This window comes from Schistocerca nitens, chromosome 1 (genome assembly GCF_023898315.1).
Source record: "Schistocerca nitens isolate TAMUIC-IGC-003100 chromosome 1, iqSchNite1.1, whole genome shotgun sequence".
NCBI lineage: Eukaryota > Metazoa > Arthropoda > Insecta > Orthoptera > Acrididae > Schistocerca > Schistocerca nitens.
The window spans coordinates 12,946,422-12,967,680 of record NC_064614.1 but is presented as its reverse complement, the minus strand read 5'-3'; the positions used below and the strand labels follow the sequence as shown (position 1 = coordinate 12,967,680).

Sequence of the window (21,259 nt, the reverse complement as noted above, 5' to 3'; positions counted from 1 at the left end):
AGATATTGGGTATTGAACTGTGCTATAAATAGTGGTGCTAGACGAGCAATATGTCACAGTCTGGTTGGTGTACAGGCAGCGAGCATACATAATGTCGGAACTCGTAGTATGAGAATGTGACGACTTGGTCAGTCATCAAAATATTGTGCATAAAATGGAAACACCAACTCGGTTGAACAATCTAAAGCTTTAATCATTCTTGCTGAGAAAACCTGAGAGACCACGAGACAAACTATTAAAAGAATAAAAAATAAAACGCAGGCAGGCAGAGGGAGAGAGAGAGAGAGAGAGAGAGAGAGAGAGAGAGAGTGAGAGAGTGTTCCTTCTTAGTGCTGCAGCTTGATTGTGCTCTTATCTCCCAAGGTTTAAATTGTAATCTGTGTCACAACTGATTTGGGAGAGATGTACTCTTCCCCCCCCCCCAAGCACATTTGTCGAAGGTGTGAAAAATTCATCTCATTGTGTAAATAAAAAGAAAAACATTCCATTCAGCTATTTTTATGTAAAAATGTCTGCAGCTCATGGTCTTGCGGTAGCATTCTCGCTACCTGCGCACGGGGTCCCGGGTTCGATTCCTGACGGGGTCAGGGATTTTCTCTACCTCGTGATGACTGGGTGTTGTGTGTCTTTCATCATCATTTCATCACCATTGACTCGCTAGTCGCCGAAGTGGCGTCAACTGAAAAGGACTTGCAATACGGCGGCCGAACTTCCCTGCATGGGGCCTCCCGGCCAACAATGCCATACTATATCATATCATATGTAAAAATGTTATACATGTACTCATGTTCATAAAATTTTATTTTTAAAATTTTTTTTTGGACACATGAAAAAACTTTCGTCTAATTACTTGCCAGTTAGTAAACGTAGTAAAGAAATTGTGTTACAAAGTATGGAGAAACAGAAAAAAGATTTAAAAAATTTAATTGCTGAAATGTTCACAACAAAATCTCCCAGAATGGCGGTTCCACACAAATTACACTGAGCGTCAAAAGCTGAATGAGACATACAGGGTGTAACAGAATATGAAAAGTAGATTTGTTTTCTGTGAGGGAGACATTTGGTACCACACACAATTACAGTAGATTGATGCAAAAAGTGAGTGTTCCATAAACAACAATAAACAATTGGCTTCAGTCGTCAGTGGAACATTTTAAAGCTAGAACATTCCTCTATTTTTCTACATAATCAATATTGGTTATTGTATTTTTGTAGCCCGGCGTAATAGCTAGAGAACCTTCTGTCCAAATTTTCTTAAGTGGTACTACTTCTCTGTCTTGTCTGGACTGAAGGAAGGGTGGCAGGATGGTGTCCCATAACTGTTACACTTGAGTACCCATACACTTCCACCAATTGGCAATGAATTTGATTGGTTTCCAAACTTACCACTGATTAATCTTCTCCTGAAATCTGTGTGAAGTAGTATGTCAGTCTGATGAGCTGATATTTATAATGACATAGACATCAACATCTACATGTACATGGACATTGATACTGTGCAGATCACACTTAAATGCCTGACCGAGGGTTCATCAAGCTACCTCCACAACATCTCTCTATTATTCCTATCTAGAGCGGTCGGCCGGTGTGGCCGAGCGGTTCTAGGCGCTTCAGTCTGGAACCGCACGACCACTACGGTCGCAGGTTTGAATCCTGCCTCAGGCATGGATGTGTGTGATGTCCTTAGGTTAGTTAGGTTTAAGTAGTTCTAAGTTCTAGGGGACTGATGACCTCTGATGTTAAGTCCCATAGTGCTCAGAGCCATTTTGAAACAATCTAGAACAATATTCGGAGGAAAAGGAAGTCGCACATCTTTTGGTTTGAGTGCGGATTTCCCTTCTTTTATTGAGATGATCATTTCTCCCTATGCATCAACAAAATATTTTCACATTCAGAGGAGAAAGTTGGTGATTGAAAATTCATGAGAAGATTCCGATGCAACGTTAAACGCCTTTGTTTTAATGATGTCCACCCCAAACACTGTCTCATGCCAATGACATTGTCTCCTGTTTTGCACGATAATACAAAATGTGCTGCCCTTCTTTGAACTTTCTCGGTGTACTTCTTAAATCCTATCTGGTAAGGATCCCAGACTGCACAGCAGTACTCCAAAAGAGGACAGACAGTCAGAGTTTATGCAGTCTCGTTAATAGATCTGTTGCATTTTCTAAGTGTTCTGCCAATAAAATGCAGTCTTTGGTTTGCCTTCCCAACAACATTTTCTGTGTTCTTTCCAATTTAAGTTGTTTGTAATTGTAGTTCCTAGGTATTTAGTTCATTTTACGGCCTTTAGATTTGACTAATTTATCATGTAACTGAAAATTAATGGATTCGTTTTAGCACTCATGTGGATGACCCCACATTTTCCATTATTTGGGGTCCACTGTCAATTTTTGCACCACACAGGTATCTTTCCTAAATTGTTTTACAGTGTGTTTTGTTCTTCTGGTGACTTTACTAGACGATAAACGACAATATCATCTGCAAACAAACTAAGGCGGCTGCTCAGATTGTCTCTTGAATCATTTATATAGATAAGAAACAGCAGAGGGCCTATAACGCTGCCTTGGGAAAATCCAGAAATCACTTCCATTGTACTCAGTAACTTTGTCAGTTACTATGAGGTGTGACCCCTTTGACAGGAAATAACGATTCCAGTCACATGACTGAGACAGTATTCCATAAGCAAGTAATTTCACTATAAGCCGCTGTGAAAGTATCAAAAGCCTTCTGAAAAATCTTGAAATATAGAATCAATTTGAAACCCCTTGTCAGTAGCACTCAACACTTTGTGTGTGTGTAAAGAACTGTCTGTAATAGACTGATAAAAATGGAAAATGTTACACATTCTAGCACCAGTTCAATACTTACTGAACTTTGAGGAGTTCGCATCACATCATCATTATATGATTAACCTTTCATTTCATTTGGAACTGATATCATTAGTGTAAGATGTGACACCCCCCCCCCCCTCCTCCTCCTTAGGCACAAATACATTCTCTTATTCATTGTGGTCTGGAAACAAACAGCACCTGAATGTTATCTTGAGAGATTCGTGCTGTGCATGAAACACATGCTGTGTTAGTTAATGAAGATTGCTGGCTGGAGGCTGGTATGAAAGTGTACATTGTAGCTTCTCGTCCAAAACATGCTCTGTGGGTGACAAATCAAATGACCACGCAGGATGGTCAAGGATCCAAATATTCATCAAGCTTCCAATAACATTTTTCCCGGGAGCGGAAAGACTTACCTTAGGGGGAAAAAAGGACGGGTATACACTAGCGCGCACACACACACATATCCATCCACACATATACAGACACAAGCAGACATATTTAAAGACAAAGAGTTTGGGCTGCTTGTGTCTGTATATGTGTGGATGGATATGTGTGTGTGTGCGCGAGTGTATACCCGTCCTTTTTCCCCCTAAGGTAAGTCTTTACGCTCCCGGGATTGGAATGACTCCTTACCCTCTCCCTTAAAACCCACATCCTTTCGTCTTTCCCTCTCCTTCCCTCTTTCCTGATGAGGCAACAGTTCGTTGCGAAAGCTTGAATTTTGTGTGTATGTTTGTGTTTGTTTGTGTGTCTATCGATGTGCCAGCGCTTTCGTTTGTTCCACGTGGGAAAAATATATCTAAAAACACAGATGATGTGACTTACCGAACGAAAGTGCTGGCAGGTCGATACACACACAAACATACACACAAAATTCAAGCTTTCGCAACAAACTGTTGCCTCATCAGGAAAGAGGGAAGGAGAGGGAAAGACGAAAGGATGTGGGTTTTAAGGGAGAGGGTAAGGAGTCATTCCAATCCCAGGAGCGGAAAGACTTACCTTAGCCACTTCCCACAGGTTTTATCGTCATTATTTCTTCGTCAGACAATTGTTAGCCTCATTTTCACAATCTGCCACCACAAAACCATTACATTTACATGCAGTTTTTTCTAAATTTTCCCGAATTGCTCCACCCTTTAACGTGTTTTGGCGGCAACACAACCACATAACATTTGTGCACATCGTTGTCTACCAACCCAAGTTCACCACAGCATCAACATAGCCCAGCTATAACCAACACCTTTTCGCCTTTTTTCACATCAGATCTCCAGTTGCTTTCTAGTCCACCTTATCTCTCGCCATATATTTTCATTTTCATTTCAGCCTCATGTTACACTTTCCACCTTCTAATACCATGTCACCCTCACAACATCCCCACAACGACCCCATTAAGTTTTATTTACATTCCCTCCACAAACATGCCTTCGCCCTAGCCAGATTACGCTCCCATATTTTATTTTCTCAGGCTTGTCTGACATTTGGCATTACCCCCAAAGGCCTCACACTTAAAGTTCCCATCTCTGGCTGCAACCCTTCTTTCCATCAGTCCCTATACCAGTTCCAAACTGAACAATCCATTGCCCTCACCCACCTAATCCTTCACCTACACATCAACTCAGCCAATGAACACACCCGTCAACTCCTATCCTTAATAAAAGTCCTCAGTCTTTCCTCTCCCGCATCCACGCCGGCTGTTCAAAGCATCCTCCTACAGGCCAACCGCAAATTAGAACAGCATGCCACCCTCCACCTCAAAAAATTATCCAATCTCCTAGTTTCCCACCTCCGGAAAGGCAACTCACTCACCCTTCACAAGCTTTCCAGCAAACCTCAACCTCCTCTCATTGCACACAAACCCAGTCTCTCCCATCTACTCAGTCTCCCACTTCCAGCTCCACTCCCCCCAAAACCTCGAAATTCCAATCAACACAATCTGGAACCAAAACACCCTAATTCAGTAGTTAACCTTTCCTCCAAACCTCTCTCCCAACCAAAACTTCTGTCCTATCCAAAGGCCTCACCTTCAGCCCCGCTCCCAGATTCAACCAAACAGCCCTTGTCAAAGATTTACTGTCCTACACCCGTACTCTCTGCTGGAAATATCACTTTGCCACGAAGAAAAATGATCCTAATCCTACTCCTAATGGTCCAACTCCCCAAGACACCATCCAAATTGAACCCTGCCTGGAACAGTTCCGTCCTCCGTCACAGCGGGACCCACCTCCTCTTCCTCAAAATCACCCTCTCCAAACTTTCCAGGAATTTCTGACTTCCAGCCTTGCCTCTCAATCCTTCTTAAAAAACCTCAATCCTACTCCCAACATCACGACTGCTGAAGCTCAGGCTATCCGTGATTTGAAGGCTTGACCGATCCATCATCATTCTTCCGGCGGACAAGGGTTCCACAACCGTGGTACTTGATCGTCGGGAGTATGTGGCTGAGGGACTGCGTCAACTTTCAGATAACACTACATACAAAGTTTGCCAAGGTAATCCCATTCCTGATGTCCAGGCGGAGCTTCAAGGAACCCTCAGAACCTTAGGCCCCCTACAAAACCTTTCACCTGACTCCATCAACCTCCTGACCCCACCTACACCCCGCACCCCTACCTTCTTCCTAAAATTCACAAACCCAATCATCCCGGCCGTCCCATTGTAGCTGGCTTCCAAGCCCCCACAGAACGTATCTCTGCCTACGTAGATCAACACCTTCAACCCATCACATGCAGTCTCCCATCCTTCATCAAAGACACCAACCACTTTCTCGAACACCTGGAATCCCTACCCAGTCTGTTACCCCAGGAAACCATCCTTGTAACCATTGATGCCACTTCCTTATACACAAATATTCCGCACGTCCAGGGCCTCGCTGCGATGGAGCACTTCCTTTCACGCCGATCACCTGCCACCCTACCAAAAACCTCTTTCCTCATTACCTTAGCCAGCTTCATCCTGACCCACAACTTCTTCACTTTCGAAGGCCAGACATACCAACAATTAAAGGGAACAGCCATGGGCACCAGGATGGCCCCCTCGTACGCCAACCTATTCATGGGTCGCTTAGAGGAAGCCTTCTTGGTTACCCAGGCCTGCCAACCCAAGGTTTGGTACAGATTTATTGATGACATCTTCATGATCTGGACTCACAGTGAAGAAGAACTCCAGAATTTCCTCTCCAACCTCAACTCCTTTGGTTCCATCAGATTCACCTGGTCCTACTCAAAATCCCATGCCACTTTCCTTGACGTTGACCTCCACCTGTCCAAGGGCCAGCTTCACATGTCCGTCCACATCAAACCCACCAACAAGCAACAGTACCTCCATTATGACAGCTGCCACCCATTCCACATCAAACGGTCCCTTCCCTACAGCCTAGGTCTTCGTGGCAAACGAATCTGCTCCAGTCCGGAATCCCTGAACCATTACACCAACAACCTGAAAACAGCTTTTGCATCCCGCAACTACCCTCCTGACCTGGTACAGAAGCAATTAACCAGAGCCACTTCCTCATCTCCTCAAACCCAGAACCTCGCACAGAAGAACCTCAAAAGTGCCCCACTTGTGACAGGATACTTTCCGGGACTGGATCAGACACTGAATGTGGCTCTCCAGCAGGGATACGACTTCCTCAAATCCTACCCTGAAATGAGATCCATCCTTCATGAAATCCTCCCCACTCCACCAAGAGTGTCTTTCCGCTGTCCACCTAACCTGCGTAACCTCTTAGTTCATCCCTATGAAATCCCCAAACCACCTTCCCTACCCTCTGGCTCCTACCCTTGTAACCGCCCCCGATGTAAAACCTGTCCCATGCACCCTCCCACCACCACCTACTCCAGTCCTGTAACCCGGAAGGTGTACACGATCAAAGGCAGAGCCACGTGTGAAAGCACCCACGTGATTTACCAACTGACCTGCCTACACTGTGAAGCTTTCTATGTGGGAATGACCAGCAACAAACTGTCCATTCGCATGAATGGACACAGGCAGACAGTGTTTGTTGGTAATGAGGATCACCCTGTGGCTAAACATGCCTTGGTGCACTGCCAGCACATCTTGGCACAGTGTTACACTGTCCGGGTTATCTGGATACTTCCCACTAACACCAACCTGTCAGAACTCCGGAGATGGGGAACTTGCCCTTCATTATATCCTCTCTTCTCGTTATCCGCCAGGCCTCAATCTCCGCTAATTTCAATTTGCCGCCGCTCATACCTCACCTGTCTTTCAACAACATCTTTGCCTCTTTACTTCCACCCGACTGACATCTCTGCCCAAACTCTTTGCCTTTACAAATGTCTGCTTGTGTCTGTGTATGTGCGGATGGATATGTGTGTGTGTGTGTGTGTGTGTGTGTGCGAGTGTATACCTTTCCTTTTTTCCCCCTAAGGTAAGTCTTTCCGCTCCTGGGATTGGAATGACTCCTTACCCTCTCCCTTAAAACCCACATCCTTTCGTCTTTCCCTCTCCTTCCTTCTTTCCTGATGAGGCAACAGTTTGTTGTGAAAGCTGGAATTTTGTGTGTAGGTTTGTGTTTGTTTGTGTGTCTATCGACCTGCCAGCACTTTCGTTCGGTAAGTCACATCATCTGTGTGTATATATATATACACACACACACACACACACACACACACACACACACACACACACACACACACCAACGTTTTGGTCCCTGTTGCAAGCGAACTTCTTCAGGGTGTTTTTGTTTACTGGTAAATGAGAAAACTTTGCTTCTTATGTACCTGGAGACATGGCTGTTATCTAATTCTGATAGGGTGTTTAGGATGAAGGGGAGGGATATTAGAAGTCTTTATTGGTGTTTTTATTATTTCTTTTCATTGGTGGAAACTTGATGTTTTCATTGGTGTTTGCATTACTGCTTGTGACTGGTGGAAATCGGCAAATGGAAAACCCGGCGGCAGTTGTGACGTGGCATTGTTTCCCTGCTTTCTAGCGCCAGCTGAGGTGCGCCGGTACTCTATGTACCTGCGGCCGCTGCGGTCTCCTGTGCGCCTGTATGTGTTGCTTCACATGAGCTATCATCCTGTAGTGCTGTTATTGCTGGCAGCCAATAAGTTAGAAGTCAGTGCCCATCTTCTTTGTTCGTGTTGACCGGTCACTTGGCTATTTCTATTGCCTCTGTACTCTTCCTCCTGAAAGCTGGGAGATCACAGCGGTTGCAGGTACATAGAGTACTGACGCACCACCGCCGGTACTTGGAAGCAGGAAAACAATGCCACGTCACAGCTGCTGCCTGCTTTTCCATTCGCCAATTTCCACCAATCACGAGCAGTAATGCAAACACCAATCAAAACATTGTGTTTCCACCAATGAAAAGAAATAATAAAAACACCAATAAAGACTTCTAGCGTCCCTCCCCTTCATCCTAAATACCCTATCAAAGTTAGATAACAGCCACATCTGCAGGTATATAAGAAACAGTTTTCTCATTCAGCAGTAAACGAAAACACCCTGAAGGAGGTCACTTGCAACAGGGACTGAAACGTCAGTAGTTTTATATACAGGGGTGTTTCAGAAAGAATATACATATTACAAAGTATTATTTTGTCCAAACTATCAATCGCTGCGCCATGGCTCGGCTATTGGAGAAACGAATACATAGTCTAATTTATATTAATAGCCGCTAGATGTCAGTTGTCTTCTGTTTTGCTGTGTAACCGCCATATGTTTAAAATGGCTACTCTGCAGCAGAAATCATTTTGTGTTCTCGAGTTTGCAAAGTGCAATTCCGTGATTACAGTGCAAAGACATTTCAGGTGGAGGTACCAAATTGATCCTCCGAATGGATGGAACATTCGCAGATGGTATTGACAGTTTGTAGATACAGGATGTGCATGTAAAGGAGAGATTCCTGGCTGCCCTAGTGTTCTTGAAGAACATGTCGCATGAATTCAAACTGATTTCCAACGTAGTCCTTCAAAATCAACTCGTCATGCCAGTTGGGACTTACAACTGCCTGCAACAACAATTTGGCATGTTTTGAGACGTCGGTTGGTTATGAAGCCGTACAAGTTACAGCTGTTACAAGTTCTGCAATCTGATGACAAATGCAAACTTGTGGAATTTTGTAACGAGATTCTTGGTGCTATTGACAATGATAACATTTTCGCACAATGCATTGCGTTCAGTGATGAAGCGACTTTCCATGTTAGTGGTCAGGCAAACAAACGCAATGTTCGAATTTGGGGCCTACAGAACCCATATGCAGCCATTGAACATGTACAAGATTCGCCCAAAGTCAATGTGTTTTATGTGGTATCCCAATTATCTGTTTATTGCCCATTCTTCTTTGATGGAAACATGGTTAATGGTCAGCAGTATCTTGCAGTGTTACGAAACTGGTTGTTTCCGAGGCTGCATGAAGACAATTTCATTTTTCAACAAGACGGGGCACTCCCTCACTGGAGTCACCAAGTGCGTGAATATCTGAATGAAACTCTGCTGGATCTTTGGATTGGTCATCAAGGAGCTGGTGACTTAGCACATCTCATCTGTGCTCCACTGCCACCGCGTTTGACACCCTCTGACTTCTTCCTATGGGGTTTCATTAAAGACAATGTTTATGTACTGCCATTCCCACAGAACCCGGAAGAGTTGAAGAACCGGATCCATACTGACATAAAATTAGTGAAGGAGGATATGCTTACCTCAGTGTGGGTGAAATTTGAGTATCAATGTGATATTGTTTGTCTTCTTGATGGAGGACGTATTGAACATCTGTAATCTGATCTGGAGAGTTTCATAAATATGTGTGTAAAGTGTCATATTTGTGTGTATTAAAGTTTAATAAATATATGCATTCTTTTTTAAACACCTGCAGTCACAAACCCAGAAAAATGCTACTGAATGTGACAATTGCTGCAGAAGCCTATGTTTATATTCATCAAGCTGTTTGTAGTGTGAACAGCAGTGTGGGGTGTGTTTTGTCGTGCTGGAATAATCCATTTGGTTCCCTGGTCATGAATGTTATAAGGTTTCCCAATCTTGCCACATAGCAGTAAGCATTCAGCTTCCCTTCAAAAATTACCAAAACAATCCTGTTTTCATATCCTGTAGTCCTAATAATTATTCCAGAAGTTTGGGGGTTGTGGGTCTCTGGAATCACTGCTTTTGATTTCCTACGAAGTCATCTACGGGCGCATTAGTGTCGATCTGAATGCTGCTGACAGAAGCAAGACCCATATTGCTGAATGCCACAGAATGCTACCCAGTGTCCTGGTTGACTTTCGTTCTGCACATTAGAGTCTGTTTTTGGTGTTAACGTGTCAGCAATACACAACACTTAGCAACTCGGGATGTGAATCCAGCTTTCAGTAGTCTGTTCCTGATTGTTTGTGATGATGCTCTGCATGTAACCTCTACTTGTATTTCAGCTGTTACATTCTGTCTAGTCATCAGTTGAGCAATCCTACAATGTTCATGTTGTGTAGTACTTCCTGTAGTCCCCAATGTTCTTGTAATGAGCGATATTGAATGTGAAAAATCAGTTTAATGTGGAAATATCTACAACAAACCCACCTCGAACTCATTGTACTAAATCTGTTTTGAGTATGGAATAACTAATGATGGATTTGTAGTTACTTTTGCACCTCAGAATGAAATTTGACCTCAAGGTAAAATATATTCTGTAAATGCAGTTGCTTAACTGAAAATAGAATAACAACAATACAGGAAAGATAGATTACAACTGACCACATAGAGGAGATGATGATTCACAGGCAGGCACAGTGAGAAAGAATACTAAAGTGCGCGTCATTTATGACGGCGGCCGAGTTTAGGTTCGTTCTGCGCATCAGACGTCACAAAACACAGTCAGCCAATGAACAGAGAACGACGTTGCCACAGCTCCACTGCAGTGCAGAGCACGGACGAGTGTCTTCAGTTTTAGAAACGTTCAGTCATAAATAAAGTAATTGAACAAAAGCAATGTCTTGATAGGAGACTTTCTTTTATAGAAAGTTTGGAAAAAAGCATTCTTTATACCAATTGCTTCATATTCCATTAATTAATTAAACCAAACAAGCAATAAGCCTCCTAATACAGGTGATAGCAATGAAAGGTGTTTGTATCATTCTCACTAACCGCTTTCTCGCAATAAAGAACAGCGGTAATTGTTTATTTCCTATTGTACTTCGACGAAACATGAGTAATTCATAATCATACCGACAGTGTTTGTCGGTATTTTGCATGCTATTTTAAAGTCGTCTGGGAGATATATTTAATGATAAGCTGCGTTAGCGTAATGGATAAAATGTATGACTGCTAAGTGAAAGGTCCTGAGTTCAAACCTTGATCATTGCTTAATATTTTCTTTATTTTAAAAACAATATAGAAGTGTCTTACTTCATGAATTTTATTCGTTTGAATGTAATTTTTTGAAATTTGTAGTGGCAACTAAAACGAAAATACAGAAAGTATACACTATCGAATTTTACCTCTGCAAACTCTTCAAAATTTCGTGCAATGGTTTACTACATCTAATGCTGCGCAATAACTGCATTGAACATCGAAACAAAATTAAGTCTTTTATGGGGGGAAGGAATCAGTTAAGAAGATGTGTAAAAATCAAATTTTTGGGCCAAATAGTTTTTGTGAAATCGAATGATAAAGTGTGTCAAAGCAGTCGAAATACCATGTGTCTGCACAGGCGAGCAGTGCAATGATGACAAAATGGCGCACATCGCGGAATGCGGGGAGCTCGTCTCTGTAGCAGCGAAAGGGTTAATGCGGCCGTGGTGGCTTTACTTTATAAACTACACGCTCCCCCCTAAACGTAAGTTTGCGAACTATGCTATGGCGCTGCATCTCTTGGTGCGTACAACTGGCAACTCGGCACTCTCCCGCGTCTGGGCGGGCATGCGTGAACCGCCAAGATAAAAGAATTGAACTATAGAAATATTGAAGGTTTATGCAAAATCCTTCTTCAGAAGTCGAACTTGCACCCATTCTCAAACCACTCACACATATGACTAACGTTCCCTGGCACTAAGGCTCAACTGAGACTGCATCTCGTGTGAGCAGCTATCTGCTGGATTGGCTATAGTGGGAGTAAGGAGGTCGCATGTAGTTGGTAGGGGGAAGGATTGCAGGGTAGGGATGGGGGAAGATGCTAGTACTGCCAGTTGAGGGATTCAGGAACATGGTGGGGACAGGATAGGCTTTGCTAGGTGCAGCATCAGGAGGCTGTGCTGGGTGGAGAAGGGAGGGAGGGGGAGGAGTGGAGGGAAGAAGTTGAGAAGAGGAAGGATTTGTTGGTGCATTGCTGGTATAAAACAATGTGTGTGTACGGCAGTGGGATGAGCGAAGGGCACACGCTGGTGGAATACGGATGGGAATTAACGAAGGTTGAGAAGATGTTGGAGAGTGTCTCACCCGCATAATTCAGAGATGATGATGTTGGTGGTAAGCATTCCGATGGCACAAGCTGTGAAGCAGGCATTAAAATGAATCACATCATGCTGGGAAGCATGTTCAGCCAGCAACTGGACATTCCGCCAGTCTCTTGGCCACCATTTGCTAGTGGTCATTTATGCGGTCAGGCAGCTTGTTAGTAGTCACGTCCACGTAGAATGCAGCACAGTGGCAACAGCTAAGTTTGTGGTTCACAAGGATGCTTTCACAGTTTTGGTAGGATAGGTAATGCCAGTGACAGGAGTGGAGTTGGAGGTAGTGAGAGGACGTATGGGACACTCTTGCATCTGGATCTATGCAGAGATATGAGCCACGTGCAAAAGGATTGGGAGTATGGTCTGAATGAGGACAGACAAGGATATTGCATAGTTTGGGTGGGCAGTGGAATACCGCCTTAGGAGGGGTGGGAGGATTTTTCTCATTTCTTGGGCTTATCAGTGTTTAAAAATAGAGTAATCGTTCCAGTATACCAACCATAGTAAATTTATATTCCTACTCTTGGTACAGTTGGTGAATACAGATTCCATTTTTGCACGGAAAGTTCAGAAATTCAATCATTATTTACATTTTGGAAGATATGTACTACACTTCTAAATGTTATTTCAATATTTGAGGTGAAATCTACACCTAAAATGGTCCAGTTACAATATTGAAATGATTAAACATATCCTAATAATAAGCCAGGATTTCTTCAAAATGAAATACTAATAGGTGCTGCTAATGATGTAAATATTATTAATAATCTTTAAATGATGGATGCTCGTCACCACTTCATCGACATCTATACTATGTGAACCACAGTGAGGGGCAAATGGCAGAGGGTATGTCCCTCTGTATGGCTGTCTCCTATTCCATTCAGGTACTGAGTGCAGGAAGAATGATTGCTGTTCAAATTGTCTCTTTGTATGCTGTAATTAATCCGAACTTGTCCTTGCTATATCCATGGGAGCAATATGTAAGGGGTCATAAGATATTCTTCGTCCTTAGGATACTTTAGTCTACTTTCAAGGGCCTGCCAGTTAAGTTCTTTAAACATCACTGTGACACTCTCCTGTGGTCCAAACAAACCTATGGCTGTATGGGCTGCCCTTCTCTTTATACATTCAGTATCTTATGTTACTCCTATTTGGTACGGGATGCACCAACTTATGCAATATTCTATGGTGGGTCACATGAGTGATTTGTAAGCAATATCCTGTGTACACTGATTGCATTTCCCAAGTATTCTATCAATAAACCGAAGTTTGGTACCTGCCTTACTCCCATTATGATAATTCCATTTCATGGCCCTATTCACTGTTACATCCAGGTATTCGTATGAGTTTGCCAGTGCCAGCTGCAGCTCACTGATATTATTTTCATTGGCTGCTATGTTTTTTTTTTTTTCCTTTTGTGAAGTGCATAATTTTACATTTCTGAATATTTAAAGCAAGTTGCTAATCTTCGATCGACTTTGAAATTTTATCAAGGTGTGACTGGATATTTGTGCATCTTAATTCAGACTGTACTTCATTATAGACAACTGCTTCATCTGCAGAAAGTCTAAGGTTATTATTAATAGTGTCTGCAAGGTCATAACTATACAGCATGAATAGTGGGGACCCAACATGCTTCCGTGGGACATACCGCCATTAACTTCTACGTCTGTTGATGACTCTCCGTCGAAGATAATATGCTGTGTCCTCCATACTAAGAAAACCTCAACCCAGTCACAAATTATGCCTGGTACCCCATACAATTTTACTTTTAAAAATAAGCATAGCTGTGGTACAGATTGTGAGTCAAATACTTTGCCAAAATTGAGAAATATGGCATCTGTGTTGACAGCCAAGATTTGTGGCTTTCAGGATGTCATGTGAGAAAAGTGCGAGTTAGTTTTAAATGATCAGTGTTTTCGAAATCTGTGTTGGTTGGCATGGAGGAGATCATTTTGTTCGAGATACATCGTTATGTTTGAGCTCAGACTATGTTATAAGATTCTGCAACAAATGGATGCTGATGATATTGGAAAGTAGTTTTGTTGATGACTTTTGCTACCCTTCCTGTAGACAGTTGTGACCTGTGCTTTCTTCCAGCTACGTGCCTGCGCGCGCGCGCGCGCGTAAGTGCCTGCGCACGTGCAAGCAAGCACACTTCGTGCACACATGACTGCTACCTCCAATCACTTTGGCCAGGAAGGAACTGCGTTATGTTACGAAGCAGCAACGCAGGGTGGGCGGGGAAGTGGGAGGGATAGCAGGATTGGGGTGGAGAGAGAGAAGTCAGTGCAGCCTGGCGGGAAGTGTGGTGACAAGATAGTGGCGGGGCAAGGCTACCAGGTGTGGAGGGAGGGAGGGGGGGTGAATGGGGAGCTGGAAAGGAGAGGAGCAGAGGAGGGGAAAAAGACCGGTGGGTGCTTTGGCAGAGAGAGGCTCACAGGAGGGTTAGGGGATGTGAATTCAGAGGAGGTGATAGGACAGGGAGTGGAAACTGGTAGGTGGAGGGTGTAGGGACAATATGTTACCATAGGTAGAGGCCAGGGTAATTTTGGGAGCAGGGTGTGTGCTGTAAGGATAACTGCCATCTGTGCAGTTCATAACTGCCATCTGTGCAGTTCATAACTGCCATCTGTGCAGTTCAAAAAAGCTGGTAATGCAGGGATGGATCCAGATGGCGTGAGTTGTGAAGCAGCTGCATATCGTGCCATATATTGGCGGAGGCCATTCATCCTGGTGGACATTCCAATATAAAAAGCTGTGCAGTGATTGCAGTAGAGCTGGTATATTTGGTAGCACTTAATCATGGAGTTTATGGTGAAATACTATGCCGTTCCACGAGTTATTTTCACTCGGACAGCATTTATCATTAATTATTCACTCAAAATTCACCTGAATAAACAATATTTATTTTCAGGGAATGGAAAGTTTGTACATCCCTCAAATATTCTTCTCACTAAGTAACAAAATTAAAACTTGCCTCGTGCTAGCGTATGTCCTCAACTTAAAAACTATGGCATGCAAGGGTCTTTTTAACAGGTAGACACACCATTAAAATTTAATTCTTTTTCCAGTTGCTGTGAGGAGCTTCTGCACAATAGGAAGTCTCATTTGCAGTAAACAGGGATGTCGTAAAAAGTCTCTTACCAGAGCCGTCTCACAGTTTTTGCACTGAAACCTGTATTATTCAGATGTCAGATGCATTTAATCAGGAGTTCAAAGAGAAGATTCAACAGCAGAAATTCTCTTTCAGATTCTGTAATTGTTCTTACAGGAATGCAGACATTGGCATTGCTTTGTTTTATTATGTATTTATTGTTTCCTCACCTAGCTTCCTGATCACATGATTATGTAATATTCCTTATTGCATTTCTAGCCTCCTTATGAATGCATGCTATATAAAGACAACTGTGGAGGCAGAAGAAATCACCTCAGTGAGCACTGATTCGCCAGTGACTGAATTAAACACTATTCTTTGTAAGTGAAAAACAATAACAAAATAATACCGACAATTTCTTGGATGTCTGATGATATAGACATTAGCCAGTCACAGGGAGGAAGGAAATGAGGAGGTGGTCTGTTTCTCTGCTCCTTGCCTCTGATCTGCTACGGAACACCATCAGTAAATAGGTGCTCAGCAGGGGAAGAGTGTTTGGTGAAGCAGGTGGATGGATTCGGTCCTTGTCTTCCATATATTCCACTAAGAAGGAGAACATTCAGGGATGTGGAACGAGTAATGGCTAAGAGATGCCTGGATTTCACAAATAAAAATATATTATGTTTTTTTGTGTAGTTCATATTACATACATACTTTTTATAAAATGTTTTAAAATATCACAGACTTCTCCCCCCCCCCCCCCCAACAAAAAAAAGTTTATATGAGAACATAAGTATATTCACTGAGATCTTACCTTCAGGTGGCTGTATGTGACTTTCATAAACTTAGTTATTGTACTTAGCCTTGCTAATTGTAGCCTAAATGAAATATACAGTGCATAAATAGATTAAAGAAGAGATCTATTACTGTTACATTAAACTATTTCTGATAAATTACTGAAACAGTAACAACTGTGTAACATACACTCTACATTCTAAAATTGTATGACCTTATACAAGGGCTGTTTGAAAAGTATCTGACTCTTACTTATAAAATCAATCTTTATTTAGATACAACTGTTTGACACTAGTCACCTTCAGAGTAGTCCCCTTCAAGTTCTACACATCTCACTCAATGCCGCTGCCACTGTTGGAAACATTGCTGGAAAGCCTCTGTTGGTATGGTGGGCAGATGCTCCTTTGAATTCTACATAATGTCTTCCCTGTTCTGAAATCTGGTTCCTTTCAGAATCTTTTCCGTTTTAGGGAAAAACCAGTATACACTCGGTGCTAGGTCAGGGGAATAGGGAGGCTGACAAAACACAGCTGTATTGGGTTCGACTAAAAAACTGATAGTTAATTGAGAACAATAAGTGAGTGTGTTATCATGGTGAAGGTCCCAGCTGCTCGCTGGTCACAAGTCTGGCCATTTGCTTCTCACTGCATCACAAAGGCAGTGCAGAACCTTGTATAAGTACTCCTTATTGACATTAGTATCTTCTAGGAGTGTACTTGTGATGAACCATGCCATTGAAGTCAAAAAAGACAGTCAGTATGACTTTCACATTGCTGCACACCTGCCTCATTGATGGGTGCTTCCATTGTGATGACTGGAACTTTATTGGTGACTTGTATCCACAAACCCAGGACCTGTCACCAGTTATCATTGTGTTAAGAAAGTTAGGATTACTGTTTACAGTATTCAGCACGTCCTGCGTGATTTCCATATAAAGTTGTTTCTGTTCAGTTGTTAGCAACTTTGGGATACATTTTTCTGAGGCCCTCCTGAGGTCCAAATGTTTTGTTAAAATGTAACGAATGCATCCAGTACTAATTTTAATCTCGTCTGCAAGTTCTCTGATCGTGATTCACCTATCCTGCATCACCAGGGTCCTTAAGTGATCAATAACAACCTCATTTGCAGATGTTGAGAGCATGCCTGAGCATGCTTCACTCATCAGTCTTCACTGATGAGTGGCCATTGAAGGAGTTGTACCCATTGCTTTGTCCCCAAAGACATGTCGAGTCTTGTGCATTGTTTCAATTGAGAAGCAGCCAAGCTGAAAACAAAATTTGTCGCAGTGATGTTGCTCCACATTTGTCGCAGCAGAAAATCTGAGGCCATCCACTTACATGTGTTTACTTGTCAATGGCCAGCCAACAGCTAGTTGTTTCTGCATTGGTGGTAAAAAATCAGGCAGAAAGTACTAATGTCAAGTACACTTAACAAATATGGAGCCTGTGCACATGCCTCAATACCATTGTTGGTTTCAACAACAAGAAATAAAGGTGGATACTTTTTGAACAGCCCTCGTAAAACATAAGATGCCAGGCTTGACATTCATGATGGAAATAGTGTACAAAATACTCATTCAGACAATTCTTGAGTATACCTTTTCAGTCTTAAGTAATAGAAGAATAGGCAAGAATCAATGAAGGGTGGTGCATGATGCAAAATGCTCACCATGAGAAAATTAGAGAAATTAGAGCTCATACAGGGCCATATGAATGGCCATTCTTTCCACGCCCCATTCACTAATGTAGCAGAGACTGGTGGAAATGTTAGTGGTACCAGAAGTACCCCTGTCACACACTGTTAGAAGAATTACTGTGTACAGATGTAGATACAGATATGCTTAAATTACTGTTTTGATAAAGCCTATTCCTAGACATTTTAGTGTTTGTGACAAGAAATGAAGAACTTTCATAGCAGGTCTGGAAAAATTTTTGTTTTCCATTTACCAACAAGCATAATAAATTCTGGCCTTATTGTATAGAACAGGACAGTAGAAAGTATTTTCTACTGTGTTAATTCATCCTCATCCTTCATTTTTTATGCCTGTGATCTTCCTGCATTATGTCATGAAACACATGTGGTTTCCTGAAACACCTGTGGTTAACTATCCTGTCTGTCCTGTCAGATAATGTCCTCAAACCTTTATGACTACCCACGACATGGGGAAGAGGTGAAAAATGGAATGTTAGCTCACATACTGAATTTGACGTATTATAAACATCTGTAAAGGAAAAAAAACATTAATACTATACTGATGGCTTGTATAAACTGTTATCATTATGCTAACTACCAATAAAAATGAATGAAAAACATTCATCATATTGTTCCAGCAACATACGTCTTCTGATGGCAAACGTCTAAAGAAGAGCAAATCACCTAGTCTAGAAAATCTCAAACCGAAGGCTTGGTTGAAACGATTTCTGCCATCGTCCAGTCACAAGAAGAAAGGCAGTAAAGTAGCAGAAGGATATGAATGTTAAAAAAACTTGTTACAATAAAGATTTTCTCCGCTCATAAATACCTTATGATAGTTCTTTCACATTCCATAAATGTGTGTAAATGTATATATGGATGTAAATAGTTAATTTTCTGCCGATGTTAGAATTGTACATAAAAAATGTGATACTGTACTGCTACAGTGTTTGTTTTCTCCATATTTGTTATTAAAATATATATTTTATTACAAAACTAAGGCATTTTATGAATTTCTGAAAGAAGGGGACAGGCATTTGATACTTCACGTCCCACAAGTGAACTATCTGTTGTACTGTAATTCTGTACAAAATGTAACATTATCTGTATGTGTTATCCAGAACAAAAAATGCTTGATTTCATTTGAATAGTTTATTAGCAATCAGATGTAATTTAAAGATTTATTTTTTATACAAATATACTATACAATTATACTCTAGACTTTTAAACAAAAACTAATTTTTTGAAGTAGTTAGTTGTAAAATTTACTGCCAGTTGTAAAGTATTTTACAGACTGTATAGAAGAAAGTGTTCTTTCATGAACGAAGATATCCACCTACCTGTGCTGGGTGCCTGGGATTGAATAATTTGTGTCTCGTGCTGTATTTATTCTCCTGCGAACACAGTATTATTGTAGGAACCTTCAGTGCTGGGCAGGAGGGTTTGCATGCCTCAGTGATGCTGAGGGCTATGCTGACAGTGATGTAGCTACTGGCAGGGACATCCAAGCTAGACAGGCCTCAGATTGCAGGAGTCTGACAGTGTGTTCCACAACTTAGGGAATGGCAGGCTGTTTTTTCTCCTATGGAACTCCACCAGCAGTTGTTGGGGTGGCCATGGCAACCCCTGGTTTCCTGAGCTGGGGACTGCTCTGTGCTGATGGGGTGAATGAATGTTGAGATAAAACAGCCTCTAGCAGGCAACTTCTGGGAAACCTGCTGCCCCCGCCTTCCCCATCAGTTGTATAAGGCATGCTTAAGCACACAGGGCTCTGCATGGGTCGACATTTGTTTCCCCACTTCCCCAACAGCTCGTGGGATTCCTACGGAGCGGCCTCAACTTAAATCTGGTCCTGAAGGGACTGGTGTACTTTCAGGCGGTACCTTAATCCATCCAACAAACAGAGCTCAGATGGTCGTCTGCCCAAGACATTCTCTCAAAATTATAGTAACAGGACACTGTTCTGCAATAGCACTTCTGTCCTAATCAAGGAAGCAGAAAGAACCTTTGAGAAAATCACCCATATGTTCACAAGGTTTACAGGGTTCTGCTGGGTCCTTGAAAGGTGTTAAATGACTTCATGAAGGCACTCTTCTAGTTCAGACTGCCAGATCACAGCTAGACCTTAGCTGACGACCCCGATGCGTCTGAATTCCATAACACTCTTAACTTCTGTAAGGGCATCATATCTGCTATGAAATAATGGAGATGACCCTGCTGAACTGTGTGAAGAATGGTAAAATGTGGGTTTTCAAAAACATTTTGGGAAAAACAGTGGCAAGTTTTCACAATTGTGCTTATAGAAGCAGTCTAGATCACGCAAATGACATTTGTTGTGATTTGTGTGATATAGACTTTTCTTATTACAAAACATAAGTGTCACAGAAGTGCAGAACTGTATGAAGAGAATCAGTGTCGCATTGGAAAAAACTGCAACATTTATTCTAATTTTCAATATTCCGGAATTACCTGAATGTATTCTTGCATGCTGTATCCTCCTTTAGGTTTGACCATTTGTTCCCAGCCAGTGCAATTTGTTAAATCCAAAGATTTGATCATACCAGAATGACATGTAAAAGGTGGATGATGTGGACATTGTGGAGGCCCAGCTTCCATGTCAGGTTACTCCTCTACAGTTTCTCTGAAACATATTAACTGCTCCAGGAATCACCCAGTATGGAGCAGGAAGTGCAGAGTTTATAATGAGGAAAGGAAAATTCAGCAGTTGAAAGTTGAGTTGTACACTTGCGGTGAAGTTAACAGAGTTTTCAAAGCTGTGCAACTTCTGATGATTGCTATTCTTTGCACTGGTCCTTAAGAAGCCAGTCTACAGATTCAAGTATAAGTACATGTACTTGTCAGTGTACCTGTGGGGTAAAAGCTACACTTGACCCCAAAGCCATTTGGAAGCTGTTAATAATGGACTTGAAACCTCAGCCACATACCACTGCACACTATCAGAAACCCACTAAACCATCCCCTTTATCCATCCAACCGTCTCCTCCCATTAAGTAAGGGGAAAAAGTCACACAAAAAGTCGTTTGAAATCAGAGACGGGCAGATAAATCATCAGATTTGGGAGCACTCTTCCTTTCTGATTGTAATTTTACTGTGAAGGTTATTGATATCCACAAGGAGGAAATGGATAACAGGCCACCATCTACATATATTTTCGCTAAGCTCCTGTAAATTACTACTGCCAAGGTGGAGGGAAAGGGCAACCATCACTAATCATTGGCTACCACAGGGACTTCTGCATTGCAGTGGATCTTGAATGGATACAGAATGCATTTGGAGAAAATGCAGCTCCTGACCCTGGAGAGACCATTCTGCATCTGTTTACAAGAAAACTCATTTTAAAGAAACATACACAACTGTACTCATAATCTGTTGGGTGCAGAAATGCTGATAGAGCACTTCCCATCATTCCA

At 42.1% G+C, this 21,259-nt stretch overlaps 1 protein-coding gene across 2 annotated transcripts in view; it reads left to right on the top strand.

Annotated features, from left to right (window-relative positions):
* The window catches only part of LOC126240546 (myeloid differentiation primary response protein MyD88), a 132,389-nt gene extending 113,735 nt beyond the window's left edge, over positions 1-18,654 (top strand). For both annotated transcript variants that reach the window (XM_049947933.1, XM_049947934.1), the window contains one exon: positions 18,467-18,654. In XM_049947933.1, the coding sequence (XP_049803890.1) occupies positions 18,467-18,616 (150 nt within the window). In that variant the 3' untranslated portion in view covers positions 18,617-18,654. The remainder of the gene's footprint in view (positions 1-18,466) is intronic.
* Positions 18,655-21,259: the final 2,605 nt, after the last annotated feature.